A 20044-nucleotide genomic window follows, 5' to 3' on the forward strand; every position below is an offset into this window, starting at 1 on the left:
GATGCTGGTATGATCCTCAGAGGGGCAAAGAGAACAGTGGTAGTGGAAAGGAGTGAAAGGATAGGGGTAGGCGGATGAAAAGACTAAGAGAGAGGGAACGGTTGAGAGTCTCAGGGGAGGGTGGATTTTTTGGTGGAATTTGAAGTGCGGGAAGAGTCGGGCTAGCTAAGTCTCCTAGTTGGTAAATCAGGAAGTGACAGAGGCCCTGGATCACATGTTGGGCAGCATGCCATGCCAGTTCCTGCTCCACACCCGGGTGATCCTGGAAATCATCTCCGTCCTCGTTCACCCTAACAGGATCTGCTTTCGGGCGATCAACGAGGCGAAGGCTACAACATCTGCCTCCGCACACATTTCCAACCACTGCTGGTCCGACACCCCAAATGTGGCCTCCCGAGGGCCCGGGTCCAGTTTCACGTGCATCAATTTACCCTAAACACCTCCTTCCAGTAAGCCTCCAGCTTTGGACAGGACCAAACATATGAACGTGGTTTGTGCCCCCCCCCCCCCACCCCCACAATGCAATGTTCACACACATCTTCTACCCTCTCAAAGAGCCAGCACAGCCTCACCCTTGTAAGATGTGCTCTATATACCACGAGGTGGAGACGTTCACCCTCCAGAGAACATCACACCAAAACCCCTCCTCCATACCCTCTCCCACTCTTCCTCCCACTTTGCCTTGATTCCTTCCAGCGGTGCCGTCGCCTCTTTCAAAACAGTCCCGTAAACCGCCGATACTACCCCCTTCTTTAGTCTCCCTGTTGTCAGCACCTCCTGCAGCAATGTGGAAGCCGGCTCTACTGGGAAACTCTGAATCTCCTTTCTGGCAAAGTCTCGAACCTGCATGTATCTAAATATTTCCCCCTGCTCCAGCCCATACTTCGCTCCCAGCTCCTTCAATCCTGCAAACCGACCCCCAAGAATCTTGGGCGCGATTCTCCGCAAATCCGGTGTGCCGTGAAGGCTGGCGTGAAACTGCCCGTGTTTCACGCCAGCCTCGGAGCTCCGTCCCGGGACCCGATTCTCCCCCCCCCGGGCGGGCTTGTATCGGGGCCGGGGTAATCACGGCGACGCGGAGTTAGCGAATGTCGCTAACTCCGCCCGCCAAGAGTCACGGCGGCTGTCGCGCACGATGACGTCAGACGGCTCCAACCCGCGCATGCGCGGATGACATCATCACGCAGACGCGTCAAACCCGCGCATGTGCGGGCCATCATGCCCCTCAGCCGCCCCGCGGACTGATCCTGCAGGGCGGCGGAAGAACAAATAGTGCGCGGGTATCGGACCCGCTGCCCGCGATCGGTGCCCACCGATCGCAGGCCCATGCCACCCTTGGCACGGCCGTGGTGCGGCCGTGCCAATTGGTGCCATGGTTGTCCGGGACAGACACTTTGCGGCCGTTTTCACGAACGCTGAAAGCAGGCGTGATCGCAGCCGTGAAAACGGCCGTAAACTCGGTATTCGGCCCATCGGCCTGCGGAGAATCGCTGTTCGCCGTAAAAAACGGCAAGCAGCGATTCGTGTCGGGGGCGGCTGGAGGGGGGAGGGGGGTAAATAGCGGGAGGCCGTGAAAATTGTCGGGTAGGCCCTCCCGCTATTCTCCGACCCGTTGTGGGCAGTGGAGAATCGCGCCCCAAATCTTTTTGTGTCCTAATTCCTTTCTCCTCCCAACTCCGAAAACTTCCTTTCCACTTCCCTGGCTCAAATCTATGGTTCCCCCGAATCGGCATTTCCATTGACCCTGCCACCAACCCGAAGTGCTGTCAAAACTCACTCCAAATTCTTAACAAAGCTATTACTACTGGACTCACTTAGTACCTCCCCGGGGCTGTAGGGAGCGGCGTTGTTGTTAGCGCCTTCGCTTCCTTTTGTTGAAGGGCAGCCCATATCAAACCAGTGCTCGGACAGCCACCTGCATACCATCGATTGCCCCCTGGACCTGGGACATGTCAATGACGGTGGCAAATCCTGCTGCCCGGGCATCTTGTTGGGCATGGTTCAGGTTGAAGGTGATGTCATCCGATGCCCGGGCACATTGGGCATGCGAGACAGCGGGCGCGATTCTCCGCAACGGCGGTAAACCGGGAAGGCTGCCGTGAAAGAGGCCGTCACTCACGCCAGGCTTCGCGCCCCCTCCCGGGATCCGATTCTTCCCCCCCCCCCATGCAAGACGTGGCGGCTTGATCTTGCGGGGCGGCGGAGGGGAAATAGTGCGTCCGTTTTGGACGCCGGCCTGACGATCGGTGGGCACCGATCGCGGCCTGTCCCCTCCCGAGCACGCCCGTGGTGCTCCAGTCCCAATCGGGCGCCAAGAAGCCCCAAACGGGCTTCTGGCGCCCGTTTCAGGACGGTGGCGACCAGGTGTGGTTGCCGCCGTCGTGAAAAGGTCGGAAACAGCCGGCCACTCGGCCCATCGGCCTCGGAGAATCGCCGTTTGCGTGAAAAAGGTTTGTGAGATCCCAAACAGGTCCGCGCTCAAGACCGGAAATGAGCCAGAGGCATAAAGGTTCAGGGTGGCCATCATTTTGCCGACCAACAGGAGCAGGCGTCCTCCTCCATACCACTGCGGTGGCCAGATGCACCATCATCTGGAACAGGTGGCATACGATCTCCCTGATGAACCAGAGTCAGCGGCGGCACACGTGTTCCGGAAGCTCCTTGTAAGACAGGCGTCAACGGTATACACGTGGCCTGATGCAGTGCCATCTTCTCACCTCATCCTCAGCCTTTTCGATGGCTGGCACTCAACCCTCACTGGCTGACCCCTGCTCTTGGGGCTGAGACAGACTCCACTTGGGCAAGGCCCTGCATGGACTGACCCTGACACTCGCCGATATGCATCGGAACGGCAGCAGCAATGCATTCCTGATTCTCACCACCTTTCAAGCAAAATTTGTTTTCTCAAATCCCCTCAGAATCTGCTGTCCCTCATCCTAACACTATGCCCCCTAATGATTGACTCATCAACCAAGGGGAACAGAACAGCTGCTTCCCATTTACCATGTCCAAACCCTTCATGATCTTATACACATCAGTCATATCGCCCCTAAGCTTCTCTGCTCTAAAGAAAACAATCTAAGCCTATCCAGTCTCTCCTTATAGCTCAGATGCTCCATCCCAGACAACATCCTGGTGAATCTCCTCTGTACCCCTCCTGTGCAATCACCTTTAATTTGCAAAGACGATTGGACATTTGAAACTGGTGGGAAAAGACTAACTTGGGCATTATTTTAACTAAGCTTGGGGTATATCTTCATGTTAATGCACACATTTTGTAATGTAATTCTATACAAGTTGGAAATGGCAGGTTGGAAAATGAAACCGGTCTTTTTTAGTTACGATGCTTCATTTCTAAAATGGGGGAGGTAGTCAGGAAAAATAGTGGTGACATGAAAATATCAGGGAAATTCAATAAATAGGAATATTTTCTACTAGCTATATATTTTTTAAAAACAATTGGAAAATCAAAGCTGTTTAAGGCAGAGACAGTTAAACATTTATTTATTTAATATCATCACATCATTCTCTCGATTTCAAACCTTCCCTCACATTATATAAAATTGCAAAATGCAGTTGAGGAGAAATTGTTTCCAGCTTTCCTTCCGGGTTTCAAAATAACCTGGCATTTACTATCAGCCATTTTCTTAACAGGGTTCAAACAAAGCTGGAAGATTTGCCTAGCTTTGGTTAGAGGGAAAGGTCTTGTCGATAACCCACACCATGAAAGTCAGTTTGTGAATTAAAAATTATCTGGCTGGAAAAGGGAAAAGGAGCCAAGAATCAATTTTGCCCATTTCCTGAGAATCAAATGGCCACTTACAGGAAAGAGTTGATAATAACCACTGGGAGAGTTTTCAGTTGGTTTAAATGTTATACTGGGGATCTTTTCTGTAGTTTTGATTACAAGTTGCCGACTGAAATAATTTAGTCCATAAAAGCAAAATACCATGGATGCTGAAAATCTGAAATAAAAACAGAAACTGCTGGATAAAGTCAGCAGGTCTAGGAGTATCTGTGAATATAGAAACAGAGTTAATGTTGAGTCCATATTACCCTTTCACAGAACTACTCAAGACTTCAGTTCTGTAGAAGGGGAATATGGGCTTGAAACGTTAACTGTGGTTCTTTCTCCACAGATGCTGTCAGACCTGTTGAGGTTACCAAGCATTTTATGTTTTTAATATTAGTTTTAGTCCATGTCGCTTTTAGTTTGTGTGTTACAGTAAAAGTCTTAAAACTTGAAATCTTGTTGTGCTCTCCTTTCAGCCATGCACTGGAAGTTAAAATGTTGTTTTAAAATTTATTGGTCACTAAGAGGATTACAATACATGTGAAACCCCAAATTCCAGAGTTTCAGGCTTAAGCGGCTGAAGGTCGCACAGATAGTGAAGGGACAAAGAAAACTGAGGATGTGCAAGAGGACAGAACTGGAACACCACAGAGATCTCAAGACGGTTGAAGAGCAGTGATGGAGAAGGAAGAGCCATGGAGGGATTTGAGCATTAAGACGAGATTTTAACACTTCAGACACTCCTGGATCAGCAGCAAAAGTTGGGTCAGCTAGATTGGTGAATGGAACTTGGTGCGCGGCAACGAGTTTTGAATGAGCTGACTTTTACAGGCAATAGGAATAGGAGGCTGGCCAGGACAGAATTGAAGTAGCCGAGTTTGGAGCTAAGGAAATTCAGCAGCAGAAGGGTCGAAACAGGGTGCTGAGATGGACAATATTGTGTCGATGAAAGTGAGCAGTGTTAGTGGAGGCATTGATATGACAGGCGAGTGCAGCAAGATCCCAGACACAGCAAACAGATAAATGGCCAAATGCATTTTAGTGCTGTTGGTTAAAGAATAATTGTTCTGGAATCGTCTATGTCCATCAAAAGGCATATACCTTCAGGGCAGAAGGGGAGAGGAGAAAATAGAAAACAAAGTTGCTTTCACTTCGTCTTTTAAACACAAATAATTTGGCTCACAAACTTACTCCTGTGGATTGAGTAATAATGACCAGTTGACAACATATCAGGGTATTTTAAAAGTGCTGTTTTAGAGTACGTAGGAAGTTTTTGCTTGGGAACTGCTCTAAAGCCTTTTAACAAATAACAATGGCAACTTTTCCTTTAATACCACTAACCTACATATAAACTATGAGATTGATCTTTCCATCACCGACAATAAACTCATCCCCTCGACTCATTCCTAGGATGAAGGAGTTATCTTATGAAGAAAGTTGAACAGGTTAGGTCCATATCCAGTGGAGTTTAGAAGAATGAGAGTTGATGTTATTGAAATATGCAAGATCCTGAGGGGATTTAATAATAATAATCATTTATTGTCACAAGTAGGCTTCAATGAGGTTACTGTGAAAAGCCCCTAGTCGCCACCTGTTCAGGGAGGCTGGTTAGGGAATTGAACACACGCTGCTGGCTGTGTTCTGCGTTACAAACCAGCGATTTAGCCCACTGTGCTAAACAGTTGAGGGGTGATTAAATAGAGGTCTTTAAAATGTTGAAGGGGTTTGAAAGGGTAGATGTAAAGAAAATGTTTCCAGTTGTGAGAGAGTCCAAAACCAGAAGCCAAGTTGGGACATCAATAAGCCCAATGACAAGATAGGGTGGGATGATGATGCATGTGTGGAGCATAAACAGCAGCACAGGTAAACTGGGCAAAATGAGTTGTTTCTGTATTGTAAATTCTATGCAATTCTAAAAAATGTATTTGCTCACCCTTGTTATTCGTAACCTCTTTTCTTTTTACCACGAACATGATGCACTGGTTTCTGCATGTATTAACTCTGCCTTTTAATACATTATTCCAAAGCACTCAGTGAAGAAATACTGCCTCCAGCTACACTGACTTAGTATATAGCGTGCTCTAGGGCAGAGAGGCTCCATAGTCTGCCAGTAAAACTGAGCAATCCAGCTGCCTTTTTGCTGGCTTACTTGGGAATTTCCAAGGCACCAAGCAAGCTCCAGAGGCCACCAATTAAGTCAGAAATAGGGGGCAGCACGGTGGCGCAGTGGGTTAACCCTGCTGCCTCACGGCGCAGTGATCCCAAGTTTGATCCCGGCTCTGGAGTTTGTACATTTTCCCCGTGTTTGCATGGGTTTCGCCCCCACAACCCAAAAGATGTGCACAGTAGGTGGATTGGCCAAGCTAAATTGCCCCTTAATTGGAAAAAATGAATTGGGTACTCTAAATTTATTTTAAAAATGAAGTCAGAAATAGTAATTTTTCAAACAGATGCACAATCTGGGCGGCATAGTGGTTAGCACTGCTCTCTCACAGGCGAGGGACCCGGGTTATATTCCTATCTTGGGTGGAGTGTACACATTCTCCCCATGTCTGCATGGGTTTTCTCTGGGTGTGCCGGCTTCCTCCCATAGTCCAAAAATGTGCAGGTTAGGTGAATTGGCTATTGCCCCTTAGTGCCCAGTCTTACAGAGATAGGGGCAGGGAAGTGGGCCTGGGTAGGGTGCTCATTCAGAGGCATGGTGCAGTCTCGATGGGCTGAATGGCCTCTTTCCGTGATGTAAGAAGTCTACGATTCTATCAATATGTTGTTCGCTTGCTAATACCAGAGCTTCTAAAATCTCTATTAGATCGCACATCAGGGGCGGAATTCTCCGCGGACCGACGTGACGCCCATTTCCGGCGGGCAAAAGCGGTGCGGATGACTCCGGCGTCGGGGCCTTCTTTTAAGCCGTTAATCTCCGTTCCCGAAAGGGCCAGCAGCGGACTGACGCGATACGCGTCAGTTTCACCCACTGCGGAAGTGGCGAGTCCCGGCGTTTGTGTGGTGGGGAGAGAGAGACCCGGCGTTTGGGGAGGGGGGGGGAGAGAGAGACCCGGCGTTTGGGGAGGGGGGGAGAGAGAGCCCGGCGTTTGGGGGGGGGGGAAGAGAGAAGAGAGAGACCCGGCGCTTTGGGGATGGTGGGGGGCGATGAGAGAGAGACCCGGGCATTTGGGGGGGGGGTGGGAGAGAGACCCGGACTGTTTGGGGGGGGAAGGAGAAGAGACCCAGGCGTTTGGGCGGGAGGGGGAGAGAGGAGAGAGAGAGCCTGGCGTTTGGGGGGGGGGGAGAGAGAGACCGACGTTTGGGGGGAAGAGAGAGAGAGACCCGGCGTTTGGGGGGGGCGAGGAGCGAGCGCGACCCGGCGGTTGGGGGGGGAGGGAGAGAGATGAGGACCCGCCGTTTGGGCCCCGGGGGGGGACGAGAGGAGACCCGGCGTTTGGGGGGGCGCCTCCCCCGAAACCCACGAGAGACCCGGCCGCGTGGGGGGGGGGGAGGAGAGAGGAGAGACCTGGCGTTTGGGGGGGGGGGGGGAAGAAGAGACCCGACGTTTGGGGGGGGAAGAGAGAGAGAACCCGGCCTTTGGGGGGGCGAGAGAGAGAGGACCCGGCTTTGTGTGGGGTGGTAGGGGGGGTGAGGGATTGAGTGGGGGGGGGGGGGTAGGGGGTAGGTGGGTGGGGGGGTGAGTGGGATGGGGGTTAGGGTGTGGGGGGGGGGTTGGGGGGTGATGGGGGTGGGGGGTAGGGTGCCCCCTACCCCCAACCCCTACCCCTACCCCCTACCCCCCCACCCACCACCCCACACCCCTACCCCCCCACACCCCCCCACCCCCCCACACCCTACCCCGCCCCACCCCCACCCCCTACCCCCCACACCCCTACCCCCCCACCCCTACTCCCCACACCCCTACCCCCCACCCCTGCCCACCCCTACCCCCCCCACCCCTACCCAACCCTACCCCTCACCCCTACTCCCCACCCCCACCCCCTACCCCCCCCACCCCTACCCCCCCCCCTACCCACCGCTACCCCCCACCCCTACCCCCCCCCACCCCTCCCTACTCCCACCCACCCCTCCCCCCCCACCCCTACCCCACAAACGCCGGGACTCTCTCTCCCCCCCCCACACAAACGCGGGACCTCTCTCTCCCCCCCACCCCCCACCCCCAAACGCCGGACTTCTCTCTCCCCCCCACCACCACCCCACAAACGCCGGTACTCTCTCCCCACCACCACCCACAAACGCCGGTACTCTCTCTCCCCTCCACCACCCCACAAACGCCGGTACCTCTCTCCCCTCCACCTCCCCTACCCCACAACGCCGGTACTCTCTCTCCCCAAGCCACACCCACAAACGCCGGTACTCCCCCCCCCCCCCCCCCCCCCACCCACCACAAACCGGGTACTCTCTCTCCCCACCACCACCCCACAAACGCCGGGCTTCCTCTCCCCCACCACACACCACTCCCCCACACAAACGCCGGTACTTCTCCTCCTCCCCCCCCCCCGCACTCGATATTGGTAACTGAACGGCGTCAACCATCATCAATGGTTGACGCCGTTTTAAAGCTACTCTGTTTTTCGCCGACGTGACCCGTGGCCACGTCGGCGGGAATTCGGCCCATCCGGCACGGAGAATGTCTGTCTGATAAAAATCAATGACATCCCGCCGGCGCCAGCTGTTTTCAGAGGCTGCCGGCGGGATTTGCACAACGCCGGTTTTTGGCCGCTCGGAGAATTAAAAACCCAGCGGGAGCGGGAATAACGCCGCCGCCGGCCGATTCTCCGACCCTGCGTGGGGTCGGAGAATTTCGCCCCAGATTCCAAGTGACAATAGGACTGCTGGGCCAGAATGATCCTGGGTTTAAAAGGGTAATGAAATTATTATCATAGAATTTAGTGCAGGAGGAGGCCATTCGGCCCATCAAGTCTGCACTGGCTCTTGGAAAGAGCACCCTACCCAAGCCCACACCCCCACCCTATCCCCATAACCCAGTCACCCCACCCAACACTAAGGGCAGTTTTGGACACTAAGGGCAATTTAGCATGGCCAATCCACCTAACCTGCACATCTTTGGACTGTGGGAGGAAACCAGAGCACCCGGAGGAAACCCACATACACACAGGGAGAACGTGCAGACTCCACACAGACAGTGACCCAAGCCGGGAATCGAACCTGGGACCCTGGCCCAATGAAGCAATTGTGCTCACCACTATGCTACCATGCTACATTGCCCAGTAGGAGGTGAGTGACAATGATTCGGGATTCTATGATATATGATTTTACCCTGCCTCCTGGGAAATGTAACTCCTGCCAGGCAACCCCCCAAAACAAACGCACACACACGTCCGCACAGTTTCAGAGGGTAAATGCTGAGAGTCTAGTCTTGTTATAAGGAGACAGACATTTAGAACTGACATGAGGAGAGATTTCGTCACTGAGAGCTTCTGTGTATCTTTGGAAATCTCTACCTCAGATGCTCAATCATGAGGTACAGTCAAGATTGGGATTGAACAAATTTTGGGTACTAAGGGAATCAAGGAATAGGTTAGGAAAGTTGAGCCATGATCTAATTGAATGGTGGAGCATGCGAAATGAGCCAAGTGGTCTACAACTACTCCTATGTCAGCTTACATCCTTCTCATTGGTGTACCATCAAAGACTATACAATCTGTTGAATTGCATGCACTGACCTTAATTGCCGAAATAAATGCTAAAACTGCAAGGTATAAAGTATGCCAGAATGTTGAAATGTGAAAGCACAATAAATAATTATAGAATTTACAGTGCAGGGGGCCATTTGAGCCTGCACCAGTCCTTGGAAAGAGCACCCTACTTAAGCCCATGTTTCCACCCTATCCCTGTAACCCCGTACCCCACGTTACCTTTTTTTTAGGACACTAAGGGCAATTCAGCATGGCCAATCCACCTAACCTGCACATCTTTGGACTGTGGAAGGAAACTGGAGCACCCGGGGGAAACCCACGCAGACGCTGGGAGAACATGCAGACTCCGCACAGACAGCGACCCAAGTCGGAAATCAAATCTGGGACCCTGGAACTGTGAAGCAACTAGGCTAACCATGTGCTACCATGCTGCCCCGAGTCTTAAGGGTGAATGTCACCTTCACTTTCTCAATAAGGTGCACACAAAACTTTGCAACTTTGCTGAAAAAGTTTCAACTTATGGTGAGTATGGCACTCCTTGGAGTGATCAAGGTGACCACAACATTAAAACCACCTGGTTTCTGTCATTCTCCCAAATGAAGTAAAAAGCCAGCATTTAAAAGCTTGAGACTGATTTAAAGGGATATTGGTTGCAATAGTAAAAAAATGCTTAAAGCCATTAAGAAAAAGCTACAATGAAATGCAACAGGATACGACTTAGGTGGAAAACTATAAACTATAGGCGGCACGGTAGTACAGTGGTTAGCACTGTTGCTTCCCAGCGCCAGAGACCCGGGTTCGATCCTGGCTTGGATCACTATCTGTGCGGAGTCCGCACATTCTCCCCGTGTCTGCTTGGATTTCCTCCGGATGCACCGGTTTCCTCCCACAACTCCTGAAAGACATGCTGTTAGGTGAATTGGACATTCTGAATTCTCCCTCAGTGTACCCGAACAGGTGCCAGAGTGTACATTGGGCTAAATCTCTGGCTTTTAAAGCAGACCAAGGCAGGCCAGCAGCACGGTTCAATTCCCGTACCAGCCTCCCCGAACAGGCGCCGGAATGTGGGGACTAGGTGCTTTTCATAGTAACTTCATTGAAGCCTACTTGTGACAATAAGCGATTTTCATTTCATTTCATTTCACTAGGGGTTTTCACAGTAACTTCATTGCAGTGTTAATATTAGCCTAATGTGACACTAATAAAGATTATTATTATAACTGGGGGAGCGCATCGCTCACACTTAAAATAATGGTGTGAACAATAAATTCCAGGTTATGAGAGAACAGGAAAAATGGGTGGCTAAATAAAGGATATGTTGACTGATGAATAATGGGCATATAGCAAGGATGGTTAATAGCATCAATAGAATTGTATCCCACCCATGTCTTCAAAAGAATGGGGAACATTTTGGGCTATATATTTTCAGTCACTTTTATATATTTGTGCCTCTGTTCTATGTATTTTTCTCAGGTTCGTTGAATATCCAAGTCATTTCTGGTGAGGCCAAGAATAAAGCGGAAAACATGCAAATCTCCAGATCTGCTGATCGATTTACATCATTTTGCTATTCGTCTCAGGCACAGCATCTCATCCTTAGCCTTCCTGTTACTTTGAACAACTTGTTGGATTTACACATTAATTGCCTATTTTGTTTCATAATTAACATAAGTACCCTATTCACAATGCAATGCTTGTCGATCCATATGCTCCTGAAGGAGAACATTTCCTGCATGATCTCAATTATTCTTAAGGTCTTTAAAAAGATTGTAATTTCAAATACATTTTTCTTACTTTTACTGTCTCTTTTTTCTCTCTCTTGAACCAGTATTTCTTCCCCTTTCTGTACCTGATTTGACTCTAATTCACTCATCCTCTGTGCCATTAATTTCTTTCTTAATTTTTAAATTTTATTAAGATATCCTGTTGTCCTTGGCATGCCATGATCAGCTTAAACTTCCAGCAAATCAGGACACAAATCATCTTCAAACTGAATGATGCAGAGAAAAGTCCAACTAATGGTGCATGCTTCAAAATTACCCACTGCAGCAAGATTTGGTCCAATATATGCCCCAGAACTCCTGTGAATCAAAACATTTTATGTGAGTGAATTGCAACATGTATTATGAAAGGAGTCAATAGATGATATACATCATAGTCAATAATGCATCAATTCACAAAGCTCTCAGTTAAACAGCTGCCGCGGACTTGATCAGCGCCACTGACAGATTTTCCACATACCCAGTCCCAAGACTGCCCAAATCCTAATCCAAACAATTGAAAGTGTATGCCATTAGGAAACTGTAGATAGTACAGCTCATGGACTACTTGTGGTCTCGTTTTCCCCCACACCATCTGTCTCTTGGCAGACTTGCTGCTGCATCTGCTTCCACTTATGATCTGCCTGACTGTGGGTTCTTGTCAGAGCTAAAATGCAATATTATTCATCTCTTTTTCTTGCTCGCCGGCAGGGGAATGCTTTCGGAAGCAGAGCTATCCCAGCATCTGCCAAGCAAGTGAAAGGCATGCATTAGAACTACAGCGCGGTGCAGTATGTTGGAACAACAGTGACACTGATTGTCAAAAGTACACACACATATTGAGATGACCAGTTGTCTTTAAATTTCTTTCCAATTTAAGTAGATGATTTTTATATTAAATAAACCATAAAACACTGAGAGATACCCGATCGGCATTGGAAAATTGAAAAAAATAATTGGTGGAAGATTCATGGTGTACCGCATTGCAGTAATGAAATAGAAAGTTCATGAACAAATTCAATGTTAACTACTAGATCACCACAGACAGATATTTCTATGCCTCCTTTCAGGCAGATATATGTCACATACTGGTGATAAAAAATGTCACACAACTGTGGGCCGATAGATGAGTTTCCAGTTCTTCTTGTTAGCTTTGTTGATCCAAAGCACCAATAAGACGTGGCACAATAAAGAAACGAAAATGACTGTTGTGTAATTCCACTGCACGTTATTTTGAGTTCATGAAATTATATTCTATTTTATAGAATAGTAAAGCTTTTATACAAAGAGTGTATCACATACATCTTGAGATCCCAGCTTCTCACCAGGTCTTTCAGGGCAGAGAAAAGGATTGAAACATAATGCTTTACTATCAGAATTTAAACACAGTTTAACATAATATTGAAGCATTAAATCTACGGTTCCATTTTGCTTAAAACATAATTCAGATTTCAATTGGAGTGCTTGCATTATCCAGCAAAAACATACCTGAGGCATGTGGTTGGAAGAATTATCTTTATGAACCGCAGAACTTCAAGTGATAGCTTTCTTGTGATATCTGGAAGCCCAGTCCACTGTGCAAAATGTACTGTAACAGCTGGAGAAGATTTGTATTTTCACAACTATCCCCCATGATTAGTGCTTGCTCTTACTCTTGCATTTCTGACATTCAGCCAAAACTCCTTCAGCCAGAGGCCTATTAAAAAGTTAGCCAATCTGTGTTTGGTTATTAGATAAGTAGTGACAGCAATTTGGCTCAAAAGCATGATATTGGCCTGGATTCTGCTGAAATGGTGGAAGAACAAGACTAGAAAATATTTATTTCCTCGCAGCACGACCCCACTCTCCAAATAAAAACAGTGAGTGTTGGTTATTGACATGCACTTCACTTGACCAAAACACAATGCAACGTATACATTGTCAAAGCCTCTCATGCCAAAGTTTTGTTAGGATCCTAGTTATATTGCACCTACTGATTTGACACAAATGCCTTTATTCAAGAAGTGCATTGGGCAACATTAGGTTATGTCATTCATACACTTTTAAAGAGAAATTGGAGCTCTGTGCAAATGAAATACACAACACAAATACATTCCTCAGTGACCTCCAACTGTTGTTGAATCATGCATAGAAAATAGAAGCAGGAGGAGGCCATTCGGCCCTTCAAGTCTGGTCCACCATTCATTATGATCATGGCTGATCATCAAGTTCAATATCTTGATCCCACCTTCCTTCTTGAAATTACACATTTTGACCTCAACTACATTCTGTGATAGTGAATTCCACAATTTTACCGCTCTCTGGTGAAAACATTTCTCCTCACCTCAGTCCTAAAAGGTTTACCCCCTTATCCTCAAACTATGACAGTTGTTCTGGACTGCCCCAATGGGAACATTCTTTCTGAATCTACCCTGTCTAATCCTGTTCGAATTTTATACCCCTCTCACTTTCCTAAATTACAATGAATATAGAACATAGAACAGTAGAGCACAGTACAGGCCCTTTGGCCCACAATGTTGTGCTGACCATTTATCCTAATCTAAGATCAAACTAACGTACAGCCATTCAATTTACTGCTGTCCTACTGCCTGTCCAAAAGTCGCTTAAATGTCCCTAATGACTCTGACACCACTCCTCCACTGGCAGTGCATTCCACACACCCACCACTCTCTGTGTAAAGAACCTACCTCTGACATCTCCCCTATACCTTCCTCCAACCACCTTAAAATTATGTCCCCTCAGGACAGCCATTTCTGCCCTAATGTGTAGTCACCACTGTTGTATATATATATATATCGCATATGAGGTGTATTACGGTAAGGCTCCTGTACTACAGGTACGGGGGTAGATCCCTCCCTGCTGGCTCCGCCCAGTAGGCAGACTATAAATGTGTGGGCTCTCTGAGCTGCAGCCATTTCGACAGCAGCTGCGGGAGGCTACACATCTCTGCGGAATAAAGCCTCGATTACATTCTACTCTCGTCTCATCGTAATTGATAGTGCATCAATTTATTACGCAGAGATTTTACAATGATGGATCTCCGCATTAAGCCTGATCGCCTGCAGCGGCACACTCAAGCAGACAATGCCAAGTCGGCCTTAGCACATTGGCTAGCTTGCTTCGAAGCATACATCGGATCTGCGACAGAACCACCCTCAGAGGCACAGAAGCTCCAGATCCTGTATACGCGGCTGAGCTCCGATATCTTTCCCCTCATCCGGGACGCGCCTACCTATGCTGAGGCCATGGCGCTACTGAAGGAGAACTACACTCAGCAGACCAACAAAATCTACACCAGGCATCTCCTGTCCACGTGGCATCAACTCCCCGGTGAGTCTGAGGAAGATTTCTGACGTGCCCTGCATGCCATGGCGAGGGACTGCGATTGCCAGGCCGTTTCGGCCATTGAACATTCTGAACTCCTAAGTAGAGATGGTTTCATTATGGGCATAGGGTCAGCTTACATCCGCCAGCGCCTCTTAGAAGGGGCTACCCTCGACATCGCGGCGACCAAGAAACTCGCAATCTCACTCACAGTCGCCTCCCGCAATGTACAGACGTACGCCACTGACCGCACAGCCCCCCCTTCCTGGACATCATGGACCACGCCAGCGAACACCCTATTGTGGACCCCACCAGCGACCGCCCCCAGCCAACCCCAAGTCTGCGCCGCGTGGCAGCCAACCAACCCCGGGGGACCCAAGTGCTACTTCGGCAGACAGACAAAACACCCCCGGCAGTGCTGCCCGGCCCAGAGCACGCTCTGCAAGGCCTGCGGAAAGAAAGGACATTTCGCTGCTGTGTGCCAGGCCCGCTCGATTGCCACTATAACCAGACCCATTATCCCTGTACTCCCCACGTGCTGCCTGTGGGCGCCACCATCTTTAACACCGCTCGCCGTGATCCCTGTGGACGCCGCCATCTTCCCCGCCTCAGGACCCCTGCTCGTCGGGCACCTTATTGGACCGCTTATCGCCTGCAACCACCGCCAACCAGCCAGGGGCCTTCCAACACCAGCCACGTCTCACCTGCATCACGATCGACCAGTCCCGACTGCACAACCTCACGACCTCGTCGACGACAGTGAAGGTCAATGGGCACAAGTCATCATGCCTTCTGGACTCCAGGAGCACCGAGAGCTTCATCCACCCTGATACGGCAAGGCGCTGCTCCTCACGGTATACCCCATTAACCAGAAAATCTCCCTGGCCTCCAGATCCCACTCCGTGGCGATCCGGGGATACTGCACCGCCACCCTCACCATCCAGGGCGTAGAGTTCAGCGGCTTCCGGCTCTACGTCCTCCCCAACTTCTGCGCTGCCTTGCTACTCGGCCTGGACTTCCAGTCAACCTCCAGAGCCTAACCCTAAAATCTGGCCTGCGTCCAAAAGGGACACACTATTTCCCCTCCGCCGCCCGACAAGATCAAGCCGCCACATCTTGTCGGGCGGCGGTGGAGAAATGTGGAACCGCGCATGCGTGGGTTCCGTCAATGGCGTGATGACGTCACCCGCGCATGCTCAGGTTGGAAACTGCCGTGCGTCATCTTGGCGCGCGGCCTTAACAACGGTCGTTAAGGCCGCAACGCCGTGATTCCCGGGGTCCCGCTCCTAGCCCCGATGTGGGGGGGGAGAATCGGGTCCCGGGAACGGGCGTGAAGGCTGCCGTGAAACACGGCCAGTTTCACAGCAGCCTTTACGACTCTCCGCATTTGCGGAGAATCTCGCACAGTGAGTCTGCACCGACCCTCTGAAAGAACACCCGACTTAAGACCATGCCCCCACACTTTCCCTATATCCCAGTAACCCCACCTAATGGTAGCACAGTGGGTAGCACTGTTGCTTCACAGCATCAGGGTCCCAGGTTTGATTCCCAATTTGGGTCGCTGTGCGGAGTCTGCACATTCTCCCTGGTCTGTGTGAGTTTCTTCCAGGTGCTCCGGTTTCCTCCCACAAGTCCTGAAAGACATGCTGTTAGGTAATTTGGACATTTTGAATTCCCCCTCCGTGTACCCGAACAGGTGCCGGATGTGGCGACTAGGGGATTTTCACAGTAACTTCATTGTAGTGTTAATATAAGCTTTGTGACAATGAAGATTCTTTCAAAAAATAATCAATAGTCAATCTACTTAACCTGCACAATTTTGGACTGTGTGAGGACCTGGAGGAAACCCACGTAGTCACAGGGAGAACGTGCAAACTCCACACAGTGACCCAAGGCCGGAACTCAACCTGGGTCCCTGGCGCTGTGAGGCAGCAGTGCTAACCATTGTGTCACCACGCCGCCATTATTCTGATTGTGGTTTCAGATCACCAGCATTCACAGCACTGTTCTATGTAAGTGGCTGCAATCTCCAACCACCCACCTTCACCCATCTGATCGCTTCTGCTGTGTTGTGTGATGTGAAGGGGCTGTTCCCATGTCCTCGGGAAACCTACGGTACGGGTCATGTACGTTTTGTTTTGGATCTCTCAGACGAAGGAGGAGAGCTCATTAGGAGAACCACCAACAAGATTGGAATCAAACACTGTCCCATGCATAATCTGGGCGCTGCTGTTAAGTCTCTGGTTGACCACTTACCAGTCCTTTGCAGGTACTGATGGCTGCAGTGCCACTCCCCAGGTGTGGATGTTGTACTCTGCCTCTCAGATGACACGTGTTCTCTGAGGGGGTCTGGGCGATGGTACCACTCACATTTCCATACCTTCTCTCCAGCACAAAGCCCGGAGAAAGGAAAGGGCGATTGGCAGTCAGGTTGAAAAGCAGCTTATGCCCCCGGTGAACAATTTGATAATACACGTGGTCCTCTCTCCTTCCGAGATCCCTCCTTCCAACGTGGTTGACATAGTGAATGACATCCGGGGTGAGGAAAATTCCTCTTTCGTCCACTTTGACGGGATGAACTATATCATAACTTTGCAAACTCCTAATGAACTTCCCTGGAAAAGGAAAGGAGGAAGAGAGAGAAAAAAAAACACAAGATATAACCACACAGGTCTTTCTTTGCAAGAACTCCTCTGAGTTTCCTCAGGAATTGTTTCGCAGAAGCACAAGCATTTAAAGCAGGAGGGGGATGCAGGAGAGCTGCGGATTGAAAAGTCTGTTGGTGAAAATTCACAAACCTTGCTTCTCGTTTGCAAAACGCGAGGCGTCCGGCTGACGACCACCGTGGCTGGTTGACAGAGAGCTAAAAAGGACTTTGAGCAGAAAAGGGACGGCCGCGATGAAACGCACTCCCCCGGCACGGAGCATGGTTCAGTTAAAAGTGGCATCGATTTGAAGGAGGTCCTGGAAGCAGACTGGGGGAGAGCGCGCGGGGTCGGTGCACGGTGCACGGTCCATGGGTCGACAACAAACCCAAACGTGCAGTCAAGGAGTGCGAGCGGACACGGAGCAGGGGCGAGGGTTCGGGGAGGAGTGATCGAAAACTTCAGCGTAATATTTCTGAAGGAAAGAGGGAGGGTTCGCTAACTGCCCATGGCGGTTTCCAACTCAGAAAAAAATCCCTGAGTTCACTCCTGTTTGCACGAAAGTGTGTGCAACTCTGTACAGAAATGTGCATGTTATCGCATGCAAGTGTGTGTGTGTGGCAGCACAACATTGACCAGGCCCCGTCCGCAGCCCCCCCCCCCCCGGCTGGCAGGATTGAATGGAAATTCTGCTTTCCAAAGTTCCCTTGTTTATATATGTGCTTTTTAAAAAAAAGTTCAATTCATTCAAAAACCAGTCAGCCTGGTGATGAATGATCATAACACAGTGTAACCCAAGAAGCAAGAGGGAAGAGAACAGATCCACCTGGGAATATTTGAAGGAATTGACCCCCCCCCCCCCCCCCCACCCAAAACATCAGCTTTAATGACCACTTTCTGCCAAATCTTTAGACATCTCTCGTCAAACGACGTGCCTTGACTCTTTAAAGAAACCTTTTTTCTCTCTCCCCGCCAACTAAAAGTCGATTCTAATTTCCTCCCATCAAAGGTGATTGATGTCGATTTATCAGCGCAAGTTTCAGTCCTGTTTTCCTTCCTGGTGTGCAGACGTGGACAAGCTCTTCCCTTTGGAATGAATCGAGCGGGAGCCTGATTTTCAAGAGCACCTCAAGACAGGAGAGAAATATCGCTCACATCCTGAAATCAATTTTAGTCAAATGGTCACATCAGCTTTTTGCTGCCTGTTTATATTTGAGGGGGGGGGGGGGAGGGGAGATTGGTAGGCATCGCTTGTCATTGTGGAGATGACCCTGCGAACGACCCCCATTCTGAAATACTAAAGTTTTACCAATCATAAAGCACACCATTTCAACTCAGCTAATTTTCGTGTTGCAAATTGAATTATAACTTGTAAGGTGTTGAACATCCCACAAACCTCATATTAATTTTTCGCTTCAAGGGAGCCGGCTCCATGCACCGAATGGCTACGTCTGTCCACGTAATAAATCATTTCGCTAACATGTAACCATGGCAGATATTGGGGCAACCTTTGGTGTAACCATTTTGATTTGATTTGATTTATTATTGTCACATGTATTAGTGTACAGTGAAAGTATTGTTTCTTGCATGCTGTACAAACAATGCATACCGTACATAGGGAAGGAAGGAGAGACTGCAAAATATAACGTTGCAGTTATAGCAAGGTGTCGAGAAAAGATCAACTTAATACGAGGTAAGTCCATTCAAAAGTCTGATGGCAGTAGGGAAGAAGCTGTTCTTGAGTCGATTGGTACGTGACCTCAAACTTTGGTATCTTTTTCCTGACGGAAGAAGGTGGAAGAGAGTATGTCCGGGGTGCGTGGGGTCCTTAATTATGCTGGCTGCCTTTCTGAGGCAGCGGGAATTATAAATAGAGTCAATGGATGGTAGGCTGGTTTGCGTGATGGAATGGGCTACATTCACAACCTTTTGTAGTTTCCTGCGGTCTTGAGCAGAGCAGCCTCCATACCAAGCTGCGATACAACCAGAAAGAATGCTTTCTATGGTGCATCTGTAGACGTTGGTGAGGGTCATAGCTGACATGCCAAATTTCCTTAGCCTTCTGAGAAAGTAGTCACTGGTGGGTTTTCTTAACTATAGTGTCGGCATGAGGGGACAAAGACAGGTTGTTGGTGATCTGTACACCTAAAAACTTGAAGCTCTCGACCCTTTCTACTTTGTTCCCATTGATGTAGACAGGGGCATGTTCTCCACTACGCTTCCTGAAGTCGATGACAATCTCCTTCATTTTGTTGACATTGAGGGAGAGATTATTGTCGTTGCACCAGTTCATCTCATTTCTGTACTCTGTCTCATCATTGTTTGAAATCCGACCCACTACGGTGGTGTCATCAGCAAATTTGAAAATCGTGTTGGAGGGGAATTTGGCCACACAGTCATAGGTGTATAAGGAGTACAGTAGGGGGCTGAGGACACAGCCTTGTGGGGCACCGGTGTTGAGGATGATCGTGGAGGAGGTGTTGTTGCCTATCTTTACTGATTGTGGCCTGTGGATTAGAAAGTTCAGGATCCAGTTGCAGAGGGAGGAGCCAAGGCCACAGAGTTTGGAGATGAGTTTCGTAGGAATAATGGTGCTGAAGGCTGAGATGTAGTCAATAAATAGGAGTCTGACATAGGTGTCTTTGTCAACTAGGTGTTCCAGGGTAGAGTGCAGGGCCATGGATAGGGCTGTGGACCTGTTGCTGTGGTAGGCGAACTGTAGTGGATCAAGGCAATCTGGGAGGCTGGAGTTGATTTGTGCCATGACTAACCATTTTAACCCCATGGTCACAGTAACACCTATTACGTTGGTAATCTGGGGGGTAATCTTTGATCTTCTGCAAAACTGCTGGAACA

At 49.4% G+C, this 20044-nt stretch overlaps 1 protein-coding gene across 1 annotated transcript in view; it reads right to left on the reverse strand.

Moving 5' to 3' along the window:
• Nucleotides 1–17800, reverse strand: part of LOC119962685 (A disintegrin and metalloproteinase with thrombospondin motifs 12-like) — a 740693-nt gene extending 722893 nt beyond the window's left edge. Inside the window, exons 1-2 of the mRNA XM_038790610.1 lie at nucleotides 17342–17800; nucleotides 16800–17158 (exon numbers count right to left, since the gene is read on the reverse strand). Coding sequence (XP_038646538.1) covers nucleotides 16800–17158; nucleotides 17342–17471 — 489 coding nt within the window. The 5' untranslated portion in view covers nucleotides 17472–17800. The remainder of the gene's footprint in view (nucleotides 1–16799; nucleotides 17159–17341) is intronic.
• Between the last annotated feature and the right edge of the window lie 2244 nt (nucleotides 17801–20044).

The sequence above is a fragment of the Scyliorhinus canicula genome, chromosome 3 (genome assembly GCF_902713615.1).
Source record: "Scyliorhinus canicula chromosome 3, sScyCan1.1, whole genome shotgun sequence".
In the NCBI taxonomy this organism is placed as follows: domain Eukaryota; kingdom Metazoa; phylum Chordata; class Chondrichthyes; order Carcharhiniformes; family Scyliorhinidae; genus Scyliorhinus; species Scyliorhinus canicula.